Raw genomic sequence first — 21,703 nt, forward strand, 5'->3', positions numbered from 1 at the left:
CAAATCTCCCCTAAACCTTCTCTTCTCCAATGAGAACAGCCCCAAGTGCCTCAGCCTTTCCTCATAAGATTTTCCTACCATTCCAGGCAACATCCTGGTAAACCTCCTCTGCACTCGTTCCAATGCCTCCACATCCTTCCTATAGTATGGCGACCAAAACTGCACACAATACTCCAGATGAGGCCGCACCAGAGTCTTATACAGTTGCAACATGACCTCAGGACTCCGGAACTCAATTCCTCCACCAATAAAGCCCAGTACACCATATGCCTTCCTCACAGCACTATTTACCTGGGTGGCAACTTTCAGAGATCTGTGTACATGGACACCAAGATCCCTCTGCTCATCCACACTATCAAGTAGCCTACCATTAGCCCAGTAATCCATCTTCTTGTTACTCCTACCAAAGTGAATGACTTCACACTTAGCTACATTGAATTCCATTTGCCACATTTCTGCCCAGCTCTGCAACTTATCTATATCCCGCTGTAACCTACCACTTCCTTCCTCACTATCCACAACTCCACCGACTTTTGTGTCATCCGCGAACTTGCTTACCCAGCTTTCAAGCCCTTCCTCTAGATCATTTATAAAGATAACAAAAAGCAATGGTCCCAAAATAGATCCTTGTGGTACACCGCTAGTAACTGCACTCCAAGATGAACATAGTCCATCAACTACTACCCTCTGTCTCCTTCCAGCTAGCCAATTCCTAATCCAAACCTCTAATGTATCCTCAATGCCATACCTCCGTAGTTTTAGCATTAGCCTACCATGGGGAACCTTATCGAACGCCTTACTAAAATCCATATACACAACATCTACTGCTTTACCCTCGTCCACTTCCTTAGTCACCTTCTCAAAGAACTCAATAATGTTTGTGAGGCACGACCTGCCCTTCACAAAACCATGCTGGCTATCCTTGATCACGTTATTCCTATCTAGATGTTCATAAATCTTATCCCTTACCATTCTCTCTAAGACTTTGCCCACCACTGAAGTCAGACTCACTGGCCTATAGTTACTAGGGCTATCCCTACTCCCTTTCTTGAACAAGGGGACCACATTCGCTATCCTCCAGTCCTCTGGTACTATTCCCGTTGACAATGACGACATAAAAATCCAGGCCAATGGCTCTGCTATCTCCTCCCTAGCTTCCCATAGGATCCTAGGGTAAATGCCATCAGGCCCAGGAGACTTATCTATTTTCATCCTCTCCAATATTCCCAGAACCTCTTCCCTGCATATTTCCAGGCCATCCATTCTAATCATTTGTGACTCCATATTCACATCAGCAACAGTGTCCTGTTCCTGAGTGAATACTGATGAAAAGTATTGATTTAGTGTCTCTCCAATCTCCTCCGCCTCCACACACAACTTCCCACTACTATCCTTGACTGGACCAATACCTACCCTAGTCATCCTTTTATTCCTGACATACCTATAGAAAGCCTTTGGGTTTTCCCTAATCCTACCAGCTAAAGACTTTTCATGTCCCCTTCTCGCTTCTCTTAGCTCTCTCTTTAGATCCTTCCTGGCTACCTTATAACTCTCTATCGCGCCAACTGAACCTTCACGCCTCATCTTTACATATGCCGCCTTCTTCCCTTTCACAAGGGATTCCAATTCCTTACTAAACCACGGCTGCCTCACAAGGCCCTTTACACCATGCCTGACTGGTACATACTTATCGAGGACACGTAGTAGCTGCTCCTTGAACAATCCCCACATCTCATTAGTGTTCTTCTCTTGAAGCCTGTTTTTCCAATCCACACATCCTAAGTCATGCCTCACTGCATCATAATTTCCCTACCCCCAGCTATAACTCTTGCCCTGCGGCGCACACTTATCCCTCTCCATCACTAAAGTAAAAGTCACCGAGTTGTGGTCACTGTCCCCGAAGTGCTCACCTACCTCCAAGTCTAACACCTGGCCTGGTTCATTACCTAGAACCAAATCCAGTATAGCCTCACCTCTTGTTGGCCTGTCTACATATTGTGTCAGGAAACCCTCCTGCACACATTGGACAAACACCGACCCATCTAATGAACTCGAGCTATAGCTCTCCCAGTCAATATCTGGGAAGTTAAAGTCACCCATAACAACCACCCTGCTGCCTTCACTCTTTTCCTGAATCATCCTCGCAATATTATCCTCTACTTCTCTAGGACTATTAGGAGGCCTGTAGAAAACACCTAACAGGGTGACCTCACCTTTCCTATTTCTAACCTCATATGAAGTAGCATTCTTTTAGTTTTTAATTATTGATAGAATTTTTTTAATTAAGAAATTTTTTTGCTTTTTTGTTTGTCCTTTCTGCCCCTCCCCTTCTTGGAACTATTTTTTTTCTCTTCTCTAGTTGGCTTCCTGCACATGAATTGACATGGAATTAAATATACTTAATTGACACTTGGTTCAGATTCTTCATGGTTCCAATCTGATTGTTGAAGAAGACATACTTCTGTTTGCTTTATTGATGAAATTTCAATATTCCCAACAGAAGACATTGAAACATGAGTTTGCTCTGACAGGAAACTGTTTTAAACACAAAGTCCAGAAGCCCTTTACAGGGACTGAACCTCCGTGAATAAATGAATCAATAAGCACAAATAATACTGAATGGCTGTTTGTTGTAAAATCTGGATCTTTGTTTATATCCAAAAGGCATTTTAGAGATCAAAGATAGTAGCTAAATTCCGCTGGATCATTTTGCACAAGAAATAAAATTGATCTTTCCTCATCGCAAACTACGGAGTTGTCACATCATAGATTTTTGTTATTATAAACTAATCTGATTCAGTGCCAAGCAACCAAAACAAATACTGGCAACTGTGAATTACTTGAGTATATAGCCGCAAGTTTCAAAATTATTTCGAGAGACATGCCAAAACTTGTAAACACTACTGAAATATCAGCTTACAAATAGACCATGGAGATGTGTGAATTCAACCTGCAGAGAACAGCAGAATGCAAGAAAAACTTGAGACTCCGGATAATGGACTGTTTGTTTTGTGGAACTCTTGGTTCCTCAAAATTGAGTTTATTGCAGGAGTTATATATAAAAGACTGGCTAAGAAGAGCCACTTTGCAGGACTCAGAGAAGGTGGGTTTGAGAACCACCGGTAGAGCAGAATATTTTGACTTTGGGAGCACAATGAGAAGAGGTATGAGGAAAGCAAACACTATTCTGCTGAAACAAAGTCAGGTAATGTGGAATAAAAAACCTTCTCCCTTATAAAATCTGCTGTTCTTTTGTTCACTGGTTAAGAGTGTATTAACAATTCAACTAGAGGCCAACACAGTTGCTGGATCTGACTTCAAGTACTGTAATAATCTCTTTGATTCAGCAATGTTTTTCTTACAAACATTCTTTGGTGTCTTGTTTGTGCTGGTTTTATTCTTGGTATATATGACTTGCTCTCTTCAACCCCAAAAGAACCTTCAGTAATAATTTGGAATAAACTAGCCCTTTAAATACAAGATTGACTGCTCATCTGCTTTAACTCAAATCATTGCTAATTAAAAGGGGTTGACACAAGCTCTTAAACTGTAGCTCATGGACAGATCTAGAGGTCGTGACACTCCTGGTCTGAATTAAAAGTGAATAATCCATTATTATGTTTTAGAGGAGCCGGTGTTGGACTGGGATGGACAAAGTTAAAAATCACACAACACGAAGTTATAGTTCAACAGATGCATTTGGAAGCACTAGTTTTCTGAGCACTGTTTCTTCATCAGCTGGTTGTGAAGCAGGACCATAAGACACAGAATTTGTAGTAAAAGAGTTGGGCTTTGGGACAGGAAACAATGCAAGGTGGCCGAGCAGAGACCGATAGCCAGGTTTGGTGCCCATGAGGGTGGCCACAACCAAGACCTGGGGCTCATGTCACACTACAGATGACCCCACTACACTATACACTCTCTCTCTCACACACATATACACACACACACATTCACTTTGTCAATCATGCACACATGTAATATACACTCTCTCACATGCACTCAAGCACACGCGCACACAGTGTCTCTCTCTCTCTCTCCTGCATACGCGCACACAAATTAATGGAGTTAATTTGTATTTGCTGAATTTTATTTGCAGATATGTTCTGTTTTGCTCAAAAACTGCAGAACCTGCAGGCAGTCAATGTAGGCATGTAATATTTTGTAAATTCCACTTTTGAAATAGAACCAATGTGACTCAAGTTTGGGTTACTGACAGACTAACCTCACATCTATAAGGCATTAACTACACCAGCAACCTGAAGTGTCACCTTTTGTTATAAAACCTTAAGTTATCATGAGAATGTAACTTTAATATGTAGTTCTGGAATTTACATTCAAGAACCAAAACCAGCAAATCCATTCTAGAAGATGACAGATTTAACCAGGGTTTATTCAATATATCATTTCAGTTGCATGACACTGTAATCTTTGCAAGGTTTGTGAACGTTTGTAGCTCAGGTTGAAGGTTTAGGGTGTAGGTTTGCTCACTGAGCTGTAAGTATGATATCCAGATGTTTCGTTACCTAGGTAACATCATCAGTGGCGACCTTCAAGTGAAGCGAAGCTGTTGTCTCCTGCTTTCTATTTATATCTTTCTCCTGGATGAGGTTCCTGGGATTTGTGGAGATGTCATTTCCTGTTTGTTTTCTGAGGGGTTGATAGATGGCATCTAGATCTGTGTATTTGTATATGGCATTGTGGTTGGAGTGCCAGGCCTCGAGGAATTCTCTGGCATGCCTTTGCTTAGCCTGTCCCAGGATAGAGGTAAAAACAATGACTGCAGATGCTGGAAACCAGATTCTGGATTAGTAAGATGTGTTGTCCCAGTCGAAATGGTGGCTTTTTTCATCCGTTTGTAGGGCTATAAGGGAGAGAGGACCGTGTCTTTTTCTGGCTAGCTGGTGTTCGTGTATCCTGGTGGTTAACTTTCTTCCTGTTTGACCAATGTAGTGTTTGTGGCAGTCCTTGCATGGAATTTTGTAGATGACATTTGTTTTGTCCATGGGATGTACTGGGTCTTTTAAGCTTGTTAGTTTTTGTTTGAGTGTGTTGGTGGGTTTATGTGCTATTAGGATTCCGAGGGGTCTTAGTAGCCTGGCTGTCATTTCTGAGTTAAAAATCACACAACACCAGGTTATAGTCCAACAGGTTTAATTGGAAGCACACTAGCTTTCGGAGCAACGCTCCTTCATCAAGTGACGCTCCGAAAGTTAGTGTGCTTCCAATTAAACCTGTTGGACTATAACCTGGTGTTGTGTGATTTTTAACTGTGTACACCCCACTCCAACACCGACATCTCCAAATCATGTCATTTCTGAAACTTCTTTGATGTATGGTAAGGTGGTTTCTGGCTGTGTTTGGTCTGCTTGTCGTGGTTTGTTCTTGAGGAATCTGCGCACTATATTTTTTGAGTATCCGTTCTTCTTGAATACATTGTTTAGGTGGTTCTCCTCTGTTTTGCGTAGTTCGTCTGTGCTGCAATGTGTGGTGGCTCGTTGGAATAGTGTTCTGCTACAGCTTCGTTTGTGTCTGTTGGGATGGTTGCTGGTGTAGTTAAGTATTTGGTCAGTGTTTGTCGGTTTTCTGTACACCCAGGTTTGGAGTTCTCTGTTGTCCTTTCTTTCGACTGTGACGTCCAGGAATGCGAGTTTGTTGTCGGTTTCTTCCTCCTTGGTGAACTTTATGCCCGTGAGGGTGTTGTTGATGATGTTAAATGTCTCTTCTATCTTGTTTCGTTTTTGTGATGACAAATGTATCATCTACGTAGCAGACCCAGATTTTTGGCTTGATGGTTGGTAGGGCTGTTTGTTCTAATCTTTGCATTACTGCTTCTGCTATGAATCCTGATAGCAGAGATCCCATGGGTGTGCCGTTGGTTTGTTTGTAGATAATGTTGTTGAAAGTGAAGTGTGGTGAGGCACAGGTTCACTAGCTTCATGATGTTTTCGTTGGTAATGTGATTGATGGTGGTTGGTGTGTGTGTGATGGTCTCTTCTAAAAGTGTGGTAAATGTATCCTTTGCCAGGTCAATGTTGATGGAGGCGAACAGTGCTGTTACGTCAAATGAGATCATTGCTTCGTCTTCCTCTATTTTGGTGTTTTTGATGATTTTTAAAATCTTTTGCTATAAAGTCTGCGCCTTACAGTTCTGCTTCCCAACCACCTGAAGAAGTGGCGCTTCGAAAGCTGGTGCTTCCAAATAAAATAGCTGGAATATAACCTGGTGATTTTTAACTTAATCCATGATTAGTCACAGTCGCTTACTGTTAATTGTTGAGATATATTAAGTATACAGTTAATTTTTAAAAAGTGTATAACGCAACAAGTTCAAAAACAAATGTTTTACATCCAAAAGAAGCAGGTCTAAGAAAGGTGCCTTAACAAAAAAATTGGACATTTCAGTATATAAATCAGACAGAGCTCAACTATGGAAATAGCATCTAGACTTGAGTAACATACAACATTCAGTTAACTCAAAATTTAGCCCCAATTGCTTAAGGGATTCATCCTTCATTTTCCCTCATTTTTGATACCAATGTACCAACTCTGAGTAAGCAAACAAACTATGGTAGTTTGCACATGTCATAGGAACATATGAAATAAGAAATAGACTATTCAGCCCTCAAGCCTGTTTTCCTATTCAATAAGCTAGTGTCTCAACAGTTTGTGTTTCAAATTCCATATTCCCAGTAATCTTTGATTCGCCTGCTAACAAAAAAAAACTATTTACTGTTGCCTCATCAATATTTAAAGACCCTGGTTTCACAATTTTCTAAGGCAGAGAATTCCAAAGTCTCACAAACCACAAAAGAAAATAAAATTCTCCTCACCTATGGCCTAAAAGAACAACCACTAATTTTTAAAACAGTGGCCCCCAGTTCAAGACACCAATTCCATGATCTTTTGCAAGTTTCTGCTCATTAAGTCGCTCCTCACTCTTCTAAACTACAATGGAAACAAGCCCAACTTCTCAAACCACTAGCCTTCTTGATTACATCCAATAACTACAAGCTAACCTTTAGTGACTCATACATGAAAACATCTAAATCCCATTACACCTACAAACTTCACAATCATTCTCAAATTAGGTAGTACCCTTCCTTCATTTGTCCTGTCAAAGCAAGTAACTTTATATTTCCTACATTATGCTCAACCTGGCAGATTGTTATCTACTCACTCAACCCATCTATATCCTTCTGCGAATTTAGCTACCATGCCTTTGATAACCCCATTTAAACTTTCTAACGATTTCAGTTAACAACTAAGTCCCACACGAATAGTATAGGATTCCACATATCAAATCCTGCCAATCGGGCAATTTATACACACATTTTATATATATATAAACATAAGAAATAAGAGGAGTAGGCCACCTGGCCTCTTGAGCCTGATCCACCATTCAATAAAATCATCGCAGATCTTCTCATAGACTCAACTCCACTTACCCACCCGCTCACCATAACTCTTAATTCCTTTCTGTTCAAATATCTACCTCATAGTTCTAGTTTCACCTGCCAGTAGAAACAACCTCTCTGCTTCTCTCTTACCTCTTCCCTTCATATTGTATATATTTCTGTAAGATAACCCTCACTTTCTTCTAAAATCCAATGAGCATACTACCAGTCTAGTCAATTGCATAAGCCAAACCCCTCAACTTTGGAATCAATTGAGTGAACTTCGCCTGCATCCCCTCCAGAGCCAGTCCATCCTTTCTTAAGTAAGGAGACCACAACTGCATACAGTACTCCAGATGCAGCCTTAATCAGTACCTTGTACAGCTGCAGCATAATCTCCGTTTTAAACTCCATCCCTCTAGCAATGAAAACCGATATTCCATTTGCCTTAATTACCTGCTGCACCTGCAAATCAACCTTTTGCAATTGTTGCACATGCACTGCAGGTCCTCTACACAGTAGCATGCTGCAATTTTCCCAGCATTTAATAATAGCCTATGTTTCTGTTAATCCAACCCACATGGATGACCTCGCAGTTACCAATATCATACTCCATCTGCCAGACCTTTGCCCACTCATTCAGCTTGTACAAGAAGGCATAACTACAAATTATGGGGTGAAAGGTTTAAGACAGATGTCAAAGGTAGGTTCTTTACACAGAGAGTGGTAAGGGTGTGGAATGCCCTACCTGCTAATGTAGTCAACTCAGCCACATTAGGGAGATTTAAACAATCCTTAGATAAGCACGTGGATGGTTTTGGGATTGTGTAGGGGGACGAGCTGAGAATAGTTCACAGGTTTGCACAACATCGAGGGCAGAAGGGCCTGTTCTGCGCTGTATTGTTCTATGTTCTATGGTCAACCCATCTATACCACTCCACAGACTTTGTGTCCTCTACACACTTCGTCATTTACTCATCTTCTTGTCATCTGCAAACTTTGACTCACTACACTTGGTCCCCAAACTCCAAACCATCTTTGTAAATTGCCAACATTTGTAGGCCCAACACTGACCCCTGAGGCATACCACTGATTCCCTTTATCCACAGGACCTGTTTCTCCTTCAAATGAAGCCCATGATCTCATTTTCTGATTATCTAAACCATTAGCATCTACCCTCCAATGCAAAAATTGCCCAGGTATGAACGTTCCTGAAAAGATTAGAAGAATAGAACACTAGATATTCATGTAATTTAAGAAATATACATACTCAGTTTCCTTCTGCGGTTTTCCAAATTTGTTCTTCTTGCACGCCACTTGACCATGATAAAGGCCAGTTAGTGCTTTTGATTCATTTGTCATCGCCAGTTCTCCAAATTTCTAGACAAAATATGAAACACATTCCCAGGGTCCCGATAAATAAAAATACTAACAGCAATATTAAGAATTTCTGTTGCAGGTTATTAACAACTTCAACAATACATATGATAACCTCTCACACGATAATCATACCACATCAGTCTGGCCTTCTCAAACTTGCCCCTTGCCTGAGGCATGGTGCCACTCAGGTTTTCACCAACGCTGGAGTATGGTGACATTGCCTTCTACATGATAAAGGCCTATTTTATTCCACTAATTACCTGCAACTATAGGTATCAAGTTTCTATAATACTGCAACTAAGGTAGTCGCAATGAGTCAAAAAGAGATGTTCCAGATAAACTGTCTCTTGTTACAAGGTATAGTTCACTTGCAGCACATTTGCTGCAGTCACTGATTTATTGCAAGGTGTTAAATCTATGAAACAAAATAACTCATGAATTTGTATTATGTCATATTCATTATAAAATACCCATTCCGGAAACAGATGCAACATTTGACACATGGCTATATTGCAAAATACTGAGTAAGAATGGAGGAATAATATGAGAATCTTAGCAAAGCCTTACTGACAGAAGTTGCAGATACAAGTTTTGGTCAGGGACAGACATATTGACATGGAGTATCCTAGCACTGGTTTTTAAATCTACTTCAATTTTCATTCCATTTCTACAGCACATTTGCAGTGTGAATTTTAGGGTTGTTAAGAAGGGATACTGTGAGTGAGCTTTTATTTGTAGATAGATTGAACCATGAAGTCATGCTGCAGCTGTACAAAACTCTGGTATGGCCACATTTGGAGTACTGTGTACAGTTCTGGACACTGCATTATAAAGAGGATGTAGAAGCTTTGGAAAGGGTTCAGAGGAAATTTACTAGGATGTTGCCTGGTATGGAGGGAAAGTCTTATGAGGAATGGATGAGGGCCTGGAGACTGTTTCATAAGAGAGATGATGATTGAGGGATGACTTAATTGAGACATAAAATAATCAGAGGGTTAAATAGGTTGGACAGTAAGAGCCTTTTTCCTTGGATAGTAATGGCTAGCACAAAGGGACATAGCTTTAAATTGAGGGGTGATAGATATAGGACAGATGTCAGAGGTAGTTTCTTTAGTCAGAGAGTAGTAGGGGCGTGGAATGCACTGCCTGAAACAGTAATAGACTCACCAACTTTAAGGGCATTTAAATGGTCATTGGATAGACATATGGATGAAAGTGAAATAGTGTAGAATACATTAGGTTGGTACAACATCGAGGGCCAAAGGGCCTGTGCTGCACTGTAATGTTCCATGTTCTATGAACCACAGTGATCTTCTTGGAATAACTTGGTTCTAATCACTCAATAACTTTTCCTGAATCCCATGATTTTATATGTGCAATACATTTTTATCTTACCTGTGACTCAACTAGATAACCGGCATTCGATCCCTGCTCTAATCCAGTTTTCACAACCTTAAATAAAGTGATATGTTAAATGACTGATTTGAATTTCATAATCATTTACTTGTCCAAGCTTAACAAATCTTAAGAAATATTGTCCTAAACCTACCTCAATGATCTTCAGTGGGGCAGGATAAAGTCCTTTGGATTGTGCCATCACCTTTTTTCTTACCATTTTATAAATTTGCTCCCTGATTATAGGGAACTTAAATGCCCACGACTGCACCGCTGCAACAAATAAAATAAAGCTTAGAAGAGACATTCTTTTTACGACTCAGGATACAAACCTTCATGATAGCCTGCAATTTGTATTGACATAGTAATTTTAAAATATCTCACAGTGCTTTAGAAAAGAACAGATGAAACAGAATTTAAATAAGGGCTAATCAAAAGGAATTCTTGAGGAGGCTATTAAAAGGGGAGAGAAAAGGTGTCAAAATAAGGCTGTGATTTAGGTAGGGAGTTAGAAGTACTTGAATCCAAATGATCAACATTCTGCTACTCCATGAACAATTCCCAACAAGCACTTTGGAAGGATTGTTGCAGAGAAGCCTAGTTTTATAGATACTTTCAGATACAGATTAGGAGCAGGTAGCAAGAGGGTTTGGAAATGACACGGACTTGTCATAAGAGGGTTGGCATGGGAATAACAGAACATGGGATTGGTGAATATGAATGGAATTGGTTTTATATGACAAAATGATAAGTACGGAGTACAAAAGATAAAACATTGAAAAGGTATTATATTTGATTAAAAAAAGCTTCACTGGGGACTTGTTGGGACAGCACTGTGACCAGAGAACTACCTCTCACAACCACAATCATCCATCCTGCTTGCTACCTCACCAATCTCTTCTATGTGATTTCATAAACCATTCAGAGACATTTGCCCAATTGTGAAATCTGGACCTGATGGCTAGTATCCTAGGTCCTTGAAATAAATGAGGTAAAATCAATGGCTGCAGATGCTGGAAACCAGATTCTGGATTAGTGGTGCTGGAAGAGCAGCACCACTAATCCAGAACTTGAAATAAATGACTGAGGAGGTTGTACACGCATTGTTTATAATCATCCAAAATTTCCTAGATTGTGAAAAGGCTTCACAGGGTTGGAAAACTAAAAATGTAACAGCACTATTCAAGGAAGGAAGGAGACAGAAAGCTAGGAACTCTGAGCTAATTGACCTAATTGACATTGGCAAAATGCTAGCATTCATTTGAAGGAAGGAATACCAGGTCATTTAGAAAATCATAAGACAAAGTCAAAGAACAAAGAACTGCAGATGCTGAAAATATTTTTAAGAATCAGAAATTGCTGGATAACTCAGTAGATCTGGTTGTATCGACAGAGAGAAAGCAGATTTCACCGGATCCAAAATGTTATCTTTGCTTTTTCGCCACAGATTTTTGCCAGAGTTGCAGGTGTTTCTTCAGCAATTTCTGTTTTTTGTTTCAGGCAGAGTCAATTTCCTTTTCAGAAAACAATGTAACATTTAACAAATTTGTTAGGGTACTTTGAGGATGTAACTTAGCAGGATGGACATATGAATACTAATAAAAGTAGTGTATGTGAATTGCAGAAGACATTGGATACAGTGCCACATAAAATGTTAGTACACAAGTGAGTGGTTATGTCGTTGAGGGACAATAGCATAGATGGAGGATTGACTAAGTAACAGGAAGCAGAGTTGGAATACATGGGTTATTTTCAGTTTGGCAAACTCTATCTAATCGAGTGCCACAGATTGCAGGTGCCACAACCACTTATGATCTGTATTAATAGCTTGTTGGAAAGATGGACTATAATGTAGCCAAACTTGCTCATGTTCAAATATAGGTAAGAAAGTTGCGAGGACGACATAATTAGCAGAAATACAGGTAGGGTAAGTGAGTTGGAACAAAATTAGCAGATGGAGTACAATGTCAGAAAATACAGGCTTGTTCACTTGACATGGTTAATTACAAAGAAAAACAATTTCAAATGAAGAAATATTTACAGAATGCTACAGTAAATGGATTGACAGTTCTTGTACTTTAAAAGACAAGGAGTCAGCATGTGGATTCAGCAGCTAATTAGGAAGGCAAATGGAATACTGACCTTAATTGCAAGGGTAATGAAGTATAAAATGAGGGAAATTTAGCCAAAATCGTACAGGCATTGGTAAGACTGCACTTTGGAGACTGTACAGTTCTGGTCCCCTTACTTGAGGAATATACTTGCGTTGAAAGCAGTTCAGCAAAGTTTAATGTGGTTAGTTTCTGGGATGAAGTAGTTGTTTTATGAGGAAAGGATGGACTAATAAATGTTGGAGTTTAATAGAATGAGAGGTCATCATAACTGAACATATAAAATGTTCCAACAGAGATTAACAGGTTAGATGTTGAGAGGCTGTTTTGTTTCATGGACAGTCTTGATCTAGGGCTACAACTGGAAGGTGCAGAAAAACAAACTATTTAGTATAAATATTTGATATTAGAATAAGCTAAAAATCACACACTGACATAACCACTCATTTGTGTACTAACGTTTCATGTGGCTCAGTATCCAATGTCTTCTGCAAATCAAATACACTACTTTTATTGGTTACAGTCTAAAAGGTTTATTTGTAAGCACTAGCTTTCAGAGCGCTACACCTTCATCAGGTAACTATGGAACAGGATCATAAGACAGAATTAATAGCAAAAGATCACAGTGTCATGCATACAACTGATATAATATATTGAACAAAACTAGTTTGCTGTTAAGTCTTTCATCTTTTAGAAGGGATTGGAAGTTTCAGTTCATTAATATGACCAGAACTTCTTTCAAATCAGATTCTCGAGATAACTTTCTAATGTAGGAATTTATAAAATGTTACATTGATTGACTGCCTGTAGATTGTGCATTTTTTTGAACAAAGTAGAACGTAGCTGCAATTACAATTCTGGAAATGCGCCCCATAGAATTACATGTGCGTTTGTCTGCATGCGAGGGTGGGGTTGGGAAGTCAGGGGATTGTGGGGGGAGGGTGCGGAGAGAAGGAAAAGAGCAAGAGCAGGTGTCTGACAGAGGCTTTGCATGAGTGTGCATGTGTGTGTATTTGTGTGTAGGTATGAGAGTATGCGGGTAAGAGTGTTTAGTGTAGTGGGGTCACCTGTAGTGTGAACCCAAGGTCCCAGTTGAGGCCATCTTCATCGGTACCGAACTTGGCTATCAGCCTTTGTCCAGCCAAACTGCGTTGTTGTGTATCCCTAAGACCACCTTGGAGGATGGTGACCTGAAGATCTGAGGCTCAATGTTCTTGACAGCTGAAACATTCCCCAACTGGAAAGGAACATCCCTGTCTGACTATTGTTGCACGGTGTCCATTCACCCGATGGTGTGGTGTCTACTTGGTTTCGCCTATGTACCATGCCTCGGGCATTCTTGTTTACAACGTTTGGCAAGTCACATTAGTACCTGCCGCATACGTGGTGTGTGGTGTATCCATGTGTAATGGTGGTATTCATGGCAACACTCTGACACGACTTGTAGCGGTTGCCCTGACAGGGTTGTTCGGTGTTGTGGTTGATATTGCCCTGAAGGTTGGGTAGTTTGCTGCGAACAATCGTCTGTTTAAGGTGTGGCAATTGTTTGAAATATGAGAAATGGAGGTGTCGGGAACGTCTTGGCGAGGTGCTCATCCTCATCTATAATGTGTTGCAGGCTGCGAAGAACATAGAGTAGTTTCTCCGCTCCCAGGAAGTAATGGACAACCAATGGTAACCGAAGCTAATTACTAGAATATTAGTAATTACGAATAAACTGCCAGAATAAGCTCATTATTACACAAAAGAATTACTTAATTAAGAATGAAAGCAGGACTTGAAAATTGCTTTACAGAATTTCCAGACTGCAATAACCTGGTGCACCATACACAGCCAAAAAAGTAAAATAAAAATAAGCCCATGTGGACTCTTTGAAAGGGTTGTCTGCCAATTAGTCCCACTCCCCACCCCACCCCCACGCAGATGGCCTAAGCCTTTTCCTTCTGAAGTATTTAGTAAATTTCTTTTGAAAATTATTATTGGTTTCACTTTTAAATTTGTGAGCGCCACTGACTATGACTGGCACTTGTAGCCCATCTCTAATTGCCCTTGTTTTCAGGCAACTCATTCATGAATTTCAAGGCATCTTTAATGTCCAAAAACACACTTAACCCAGCTCTGGTTCTTTAAGAATCATATAGTCATAAGAGATGTACAGCACGGAAACAGACCCTTTGGTCTAACCCGTCCATGCCGACCACATATCCCAACCCAATCTAGAACCACCTACCAGCAACCGGCCCATATCCCTCCAAACCCTTCCTATTCATATACCCATCCAAATGCCTTTTAAACGTTGCAATTGTACAACCCTCCACACATCCTCTGGCAGCTCATTGCACACATGCACCATCCTCTGCATGAAAAAATTGTCCCTTAGGTCTCTTTTATATCTTTCCCCTCTCACACTAAACCTATGCCCTCTAGTTCTGGGCATCCTGACCCCAGCAAAAAGACTTTGCCTATTTACCTTACCCATGCCCCTCATAATTTTGTAAACCTCTAAAAGGTCACCCCTCAGCCTCCGACACTCAAGGGAAAGCAGCCCCAGCCAGTTCAGCCTCTCCCGATAGTGAAAATCCTTCAACCCTGGCAACATGCTTGTAAATCTTTTCTGAACCATTTCAAGTTTCACAACATCTTTCCGATAGGAAGGAGACCAGAACTGCACACAATATTCCAACAGTGGCTTAACCAGTGTCCTATACAGCCGCAACATGACCTCCCAACTCCTGTACTCAATACTCTGACCAATAAAGGAAAGCATAATGCCTTCTTCACTATCCTATCTACCTGCGTCTCCACTTTCAAGGAGCTATGAATCTGCACTCCAAGGTGTCTTTGTTCAGCAACACTCCCTAGGACCTTATCATTAAGTGTATAAGTCCTGCTAAGGTTTGCTTTCCCAAAATGCAACACCTCGCATTTCTCAGAATTAAACTCCACCTGCCACTTCTCAGCACATTGGCCCATCTGGTCAAGATCCTGTTGTAATCTGAGGTAACCCTCTTCACTGTCCACTACACCTCCAATTTTGCTTTCATCTGCAAACTTACTAACTGTACCTCTTATGCTCGCATCCAAATCATTTATGTAAATGACAAAAAGTAAAGAGCCCAGCACCGATCCTTGTGGCACTTCACTGGTCACAGGCCTCCAGTCTGAAAAACAACCCTCCACCATCACCCTCTGTCTTCTACCTTTGAGCCAGTTCTGTATCCAAATGGCTAGTTCTCCCTGTATTCCATGAGATCTAACCTTGCTAATCAGTCTCCCATGGGGAACCTTGTCGAACGTCTTACTGAAGTCCATATGGATCACATTTACTGCTTGCCCTCATCAATCCTCTTTGTTACTTCTTCAAAAGACTCAATCAAGTTTATGAGACATGATTTCCCATCACAAAGCCATGTTGACTATCCCTAAATCAGTGCTTCCCTTTCCAAATACACGTACCTCCTGTCCCTCAGGATTCCCTCCAACAACTTGCCCACCACCGAGGTCAGGCTCACTGGTCTGTAGTTTCCTGGCATGTCCTTACCACCCTTCCTAAACAGTGGCACCACATTTGCCAACCTCCAGCCTTCCGGCACCTCACCTGTGACTATCGATGATACACATATCTCAGCAAGAGGCCCAGCAATCACTTCTCTAGCTTCCCACAGAGTTTTCGCGTACACCTGATCAGGGCCTGGGGATTTATCCACCTTGACTCATTTCAAGACATCCAGCACTTCCTCCTCTGTAATATGGACATTTTGCAAGGTGTCACCATCTATTTCCCTACAGTCTATATCTTCCATATCCTTTTTTCACAGTAAATACTGATGCAAAATATTCATTTAGTATCTCCCCCATTTTCTGTGGCTCCACACAAAGGTCACCTTACTGATCTTTGAGGGGCGCTATTCTCTCCCTAGTTACCCTTTTGTCCTTAATATATTTGTAAAACCCTTTGGATTCTCCTTAATTTTATTTGCCAAAGCTATCTTATGTCCCCTTTTTGCTCTCCTGATTTCCCTCTTAAGTCTACTCCTACTTCCTTTATACTCTTCCAAGGATTCACTCGATCTATCCTGTCTATATCTGACTTATGCTTCCTTCTTTTTCTTAACCAAACTCTCAATTTCTTTAGTCATCCAGCATTCCCTATACCTACCAGCCTTTGCTTTCGCCCTGACAGGAATATACTTTCTCTGGATTCTCGTTATCTCATTTCTGAAGGCATCCCATTTTCCAGCCATCCCTTAATCTGCAAAAATCTGCCTCCAATCAGCTTTCAAAAGTTCTTGCCTAATACCATCAAAATTGGCCTTTCTCCAATTTAGAACTTCAACTTTTTCCATCACTATTTTAAATCTAATAGAATTATGGTCGCTGGCTCCAAAGTGCTCCCCCACTGATACCTCAGTCACCTGCCCTGCCTTATTTCCCAAGAGTAGGTCAGGTTTTGCATCTTCTCTCGTAGTTACATCCACACTCTGAATCAGAAAATTGTCTTGTACGCACTTAACAAATTCCTCCCCACCTAAACCTTTAACACTATGGCTGTCCCAGTCTATGTTTGGAAAGTTAAAATCCCCTGCCATAACCACCCTATTATTCTTACAGATAGCGGAGATCTCCTTCCAAGTTTGTTTCTCCATTTCCCTCTGACTATTAAGGGGTCTATAATACAATCCCAATAAAATAACACTGGAAAATTCTATCAGCACGTCACTGGTATCACAACCACTGCGAAACAAAATATTTGTCAAGTTAGGCCAAAGTTAAAAGGTATACCCTGTTTAAGTCTCACTATGTGTTGATGGATATTGAGTTTTGGAAAGGATCCAAAACAGTGCCACAAGATTAAGTGCAAGTTTAAAACAGTTCAGTATCCTAAATGGGCTAAAAAGAACTGGGTCACTTCGCTTCAATAAAGCTAACTTACTTCGGATTGGCTTGATCAAGATTTATAAAGTAATGAAGGAACAGGAATATGCATGAGGATCAACTATTTTGGATCATTTGTTAATGAGACAAATGTATGAACAGAAACATTTCCAGAGATACCAGGAATGAGCAGGTAAGTGGGACTAGCTGAATTGCTCTTGCAGAACTGGCATAGACATAAAGCCCTCTTCTGAACTGCAACTATTCTAAGACTTCAAATAAATTGATTATGGAGGTCTAGGGTCACATTTATAAATTCCTGATGAAGGGCTTTTGCCTGAAAAGTCGACTCTACTGCTCCTTGGATGCTGCATGACCTGCTGTGCTATTCAAGAACCACACTCTCGACTCACTTTTATGAAGGGTAGAACTAGATTGGATGCTCTTTTCTATTCCCAGAGTATAGTAGATTGTAAAACAGGTTGCGAATTGCATGAAGAACACCAATGCATTGTATCCTTTTTCGGGAGATCCAAACCAATTGCTGACTTGGTTGGGATCACTTCCTGAAACAGAAAGGTTTCCTGGAAAGCAAATAATGGACAATGCAATCTTTTGGATGAGCTTTGATCACTGAAGTGAGTGGCAAAGGAATTTCCACTTTTCCTGAGGTTTTTATATTTATTTCCATTTCCTGAGATTACGTGGCTCAAAATTAGTGGGGAATATATCATAGAAATTTACAGCATGGAAAGAGATAGTTCAGCGCATCATATTGCTGCCAGCTGATCCAGCCCAATTCCCCCTCCTAGACTTCATCAGTAAATTACTGCACTTCAAGGGTACACCTAAAGATTTTTCAAATAGCAAGAGAGTTTCTGCCTCGACTACCCTTAGAGCAGGAGTTCAAAAGGCACCAGCATACCACTATCTTCTCAAAGACACTCAAGGATGAGAAATAAATGGTGGATTTGTCAAAGACACACACATCTGAGAATGAATAAAGTACTTCCCAATTCATGTTCTAACAATGTTACATACAAATAACCAAACAGTTACAACTCAGCAAAACATAAATTAAGTGTAAAAGTGAATTTATCTAACAGGTAGTTGGACCAGGAAGTAACAAAAGAAAATTGCAAATAAGGCTCAACTTGAAAAATTCTCTCCTGAATTAAAAATAGCCTTCTTGAAATGTCTTTAAATTTCCTATTCCTTACCCTGAGCCAACACCCTCTGCTTACTGGGATTCGACTTTTGCATTCACTCCATCTAGACCCCTCACACGTAAGTGATCACCTTATACCAATGACAACTGCACAGAACAGATTTAATGGACCAATACTTTCTCCTGATCACCATTCTGGTATCCTCATATGCACAAACTGAATTTTTAAACGTTTATATATTAATTGGTTGCAGGTGACACTAGCGAGGCAAACACAATGTCCATCCCCAAATGTCATCAAGGTGATGGTGAATTGTTTTCTTGAACTACTGCAGTCTGTGAGATGAAAGCAATCCTACAGAGCAGAGTTAAAGAGCTCTACAACTTTGTCCTATCAATAATGAAAGAATGATAACATACTTTGAAGTCTAGATGGTAATGCAACTTTGGGTGGAAATTTGGAGGTAGTGGTCCTTCTATGCACCTCTTGCCCTCATCCTGCATGGGAGAGATTGCTATTCAAACTTGCACAGTGAGATATTGTAAGGTAACATGTCGACAGTATGTATTTATAATCAGTGTCCTAGTGACGAAGAAGGTAAGGTTTTAAGCCTGGAGGATAGAGTACAAATCTCAAGTATAAAACAAACATACAACGTACGGTGAAATAAACTGAGAACAAAATGTAGTTACCATAATCACCACCATAACTACTCCTGGCATATTGTGGCTTAAGTATGCAATGCATGATTCTAACTTAACTTCATGTCATTACCAAATCCAACAGCTACTTAAACAAGAGGAGCAAATGCATGGGAATAATACCAACTTCAAACCATACATTATCCTGATTTGGAAATACTTTGCTATTCCCTCTCAAAATTCTCAAACTTTCTATTAAACTGTACTGAGAACGCAGATAGCAGGAGTTCAAAAGGCACCTGAACTATCTTCCATCTTCTCAAAGACACTCAAGGGTGAGAAATAAATGGTGGATTTGTCAATGACACACACATCTGAGAATGAATAAAGTACTTCTCAATTCATGTTCTAACAACGTTACATACAAACAGTTTGAACTCAGCAAAAAATAAATTAAGTGTTAAAGTGAGTTTATCTAATAGGTAGTTGGACCAGGAAGTAAAAAAAAAGAAAATTGCAACTAAGGCTCAACTTGAAAAATTCTGACTAAAAACTTACACAGGCAACCAATTCTAACAAGGATCAACAAATAAGTATCAAGAACAGAGTCTCTGGATAATTCCATTTCATTTCTAACTCAGTGTCTCAGACAGATTTCCTATTGTCAGAATAACTTCATTTTCATTTTCAACTCAGCAAAGGCGTTAAGCCTTAAATATTTTTGATCTTTATAGTTCAGCTACTCACTGGAAAGATGCACTAAGTCAGCCTTCAGAAGAGCAAACAGGATTAAAACTACAACAGAAGAACTTATTTATTATTATAAAAAAAATTTGGTTTCTTTTCAGTTTTGTTAAGAAATCAGCTTTCATGGGAAACTGCAATGTGGAGACAGGGCTTGATTTTGAACTGTGAAGGAAAGGTTTATATGGGGTGGCGGGGGGGCTTGACTCATTTAAATGTTAGACCTACATCAGTTTCGCACTACAACCTCGAATACATGACCACAAGGATTTCAAATTAAATGCAGTGAATCACCCCATTTTGCAAACCCGAAACATTTTACAGGAGCTTGTTAGACTTAGCATGCAAAAACAGTTAGAAATCGACATAAATATAACAAAACTATGAGGCACGCAAAAAAAAAGTACTGCCTTGCAGTCGCAAATACTTACTGTCAACAAGCGTTTTCTTCTTTTGAAGGGAGATCTGCTTATTTACTATTCCTCTAGCACAATCAATTGCTACTTCTTCTAAGTATTCTATTGTTCTCTCCTCTGGATTCTTCAGGCCAGGGCCTATAGAAATTTACAAAATATTGCATATTGTTCTATTTGAAGAAACTATTCACATTTTAAGAAACCACCACAAGATGAGTTCTAGCATGAATACAATTTTTTTTTTGCCAAATCATTTTAATCATGCCTCATCAACTTTTGGACTTTGCTAAATATCACTCAAACTTTATGGGATTAATTGGCAAAAGAAGCCAGGTAATATGAGAAAAGAGATGTCCATGCAACAAGTGGTTAGGGGGCCTGATAGCATGGTGAAGGCAGATTCCATTGAAGGATTCAAAAAGGTATTCAGACTATTCTCTGAAAACAAAGAACTTGCAGGATTACGGAGAGAAGACAGGAGAATAGCACGAAGTGAATTAATAAGTCATAATGCCGATGCAGATCTAATAGGCTGTGCTTCCTTTTGCACTCGAACAATTTGCTGCATGAAAAATATATAAACGTACAATATTGCTTTTGCTTCTTTTCCCCCAATAACTAAGTCTGTGCACCTTTGTTGCTGATCCTTTCATGAGTAGCATCAGCTTCTTCCCATTTACTCTGTCCAGTGCAGGCCTCCAATTCTCTAGATAACTCACGATTTTAAAAAGTTTGTTTTAGATATAAAACATTTTGAAGATTTTTTAAATACCATCATGTGAAATATAATTACAAGGATTAATGCAATATCAAATTATTGTTACACAAAATCTGGAAAGAAAACCTGATAGCTATATGAAGCGTCTTGTTTTAAATATTATCAAACTTAGCTCGGGATAAGCAAAATTATCAATGGGTAATTTAATGTACTTGCTGTTACTAAACAGGAATAATTATTCACAAATTTTGTTTCGAAGAGAAGCTTACCGAGTGGAGAAACTAGTTGGTCAACCAAACCCATCTTCTTAGCTTTATCTGCACGGATATTTTTCCCAGTCAACATCATATCAAAAGCATTAGGAAGACCAACCTGATGGTAAACCATTCAAAGGGAAAATCAGGTCACTGACATACTAGGGCTATAACACAGAAATGGGTCATTCAACTCAAATAATCTATACCAGTATTTAAGTTCCACACTAGTGTTCACCAAACCTACTCCTTTTATCCCAAGAAGAAGATGCTGTTAATCCTTCCTCCTCCATGTGTTTAGCTAGCAGTTTCATATCTCGGTGCTATTTCTCTCAGGTATCCCTTGTGCTGGGAAGTAAGGATTCCATCATTTTCCCAACACAAACAAGCAAATGATCTATTAACCTTGAGACTTGTTTTATCTCTATTATTATATACAGGAATAACACGAGCCTGAATCAGTCCTCCGACATATACTTTATTTAGTGTGTAAAGTTATGTCTTAGGCACCTCTATTAATTTTTGATATGTATGTACTGTGGCCAAAATTGTCCTTGCTGTAAACTCTTTACAATCTCAAGAATCAACCTACTGATCAAATCC

General features: G+C 39.8%; 1 protein-coding gene across 1 annotated transcript in view; it reads right to left on the reverse strand.

Annotated features, from left to right (window-relative positions):
- Window positions 1-21,703, reverse strand: part of LOC132835039 (trifunctional enzyme subunit alpha, mitochondrial-like) — a 126,188-nt gene that overhangs the window by 40,586 nt on the left and 63,899 nt on the right. The window contains exons 7-11 of the mRNA XM_060854301.1: window positions 21,116-21,218; window positions 20,144-20,266; window positions 10,327-10,445; window positions 10,173-10,229; window positions 8,668-8,777 (exon numbers count right to left, since the gene is read on the reverse strand). Coding sequence (XP_060710284.1) covers window positions 8,668-8,777; window positions 10,173-10,229; window positions 10,327-10,445; window positions 20,144-20,266; window positions 21,116-21,218 — 512 coding nt within the window. The remainder of the gene's footprint in view (window positions 1-8,667; window positions 8,778-10,172; window positions 10,230-10,326; window positions 10,446-20,143; window positions 20,267-21,115; window positions 21,219-21,703) is intronic.

Source organism: Hemiscyllium ocellatum, chromosome 3 (genome assembly GCF_020745735.1).
Source record: "Hemiscyllium ocellatum isolate sHemOce1 chromosome 3, sHemOce1.pat.X.cur, whole genome shotgun sequence".
Taxonomy (NCBI): domain Eukaryota; kingdom Metazoa; phylum Chordata; class Chondrichthyes; order Orectolobiformes; family Hemiscylliidae; genus Hemiscyllium; species Hemiscyllium ocellatum.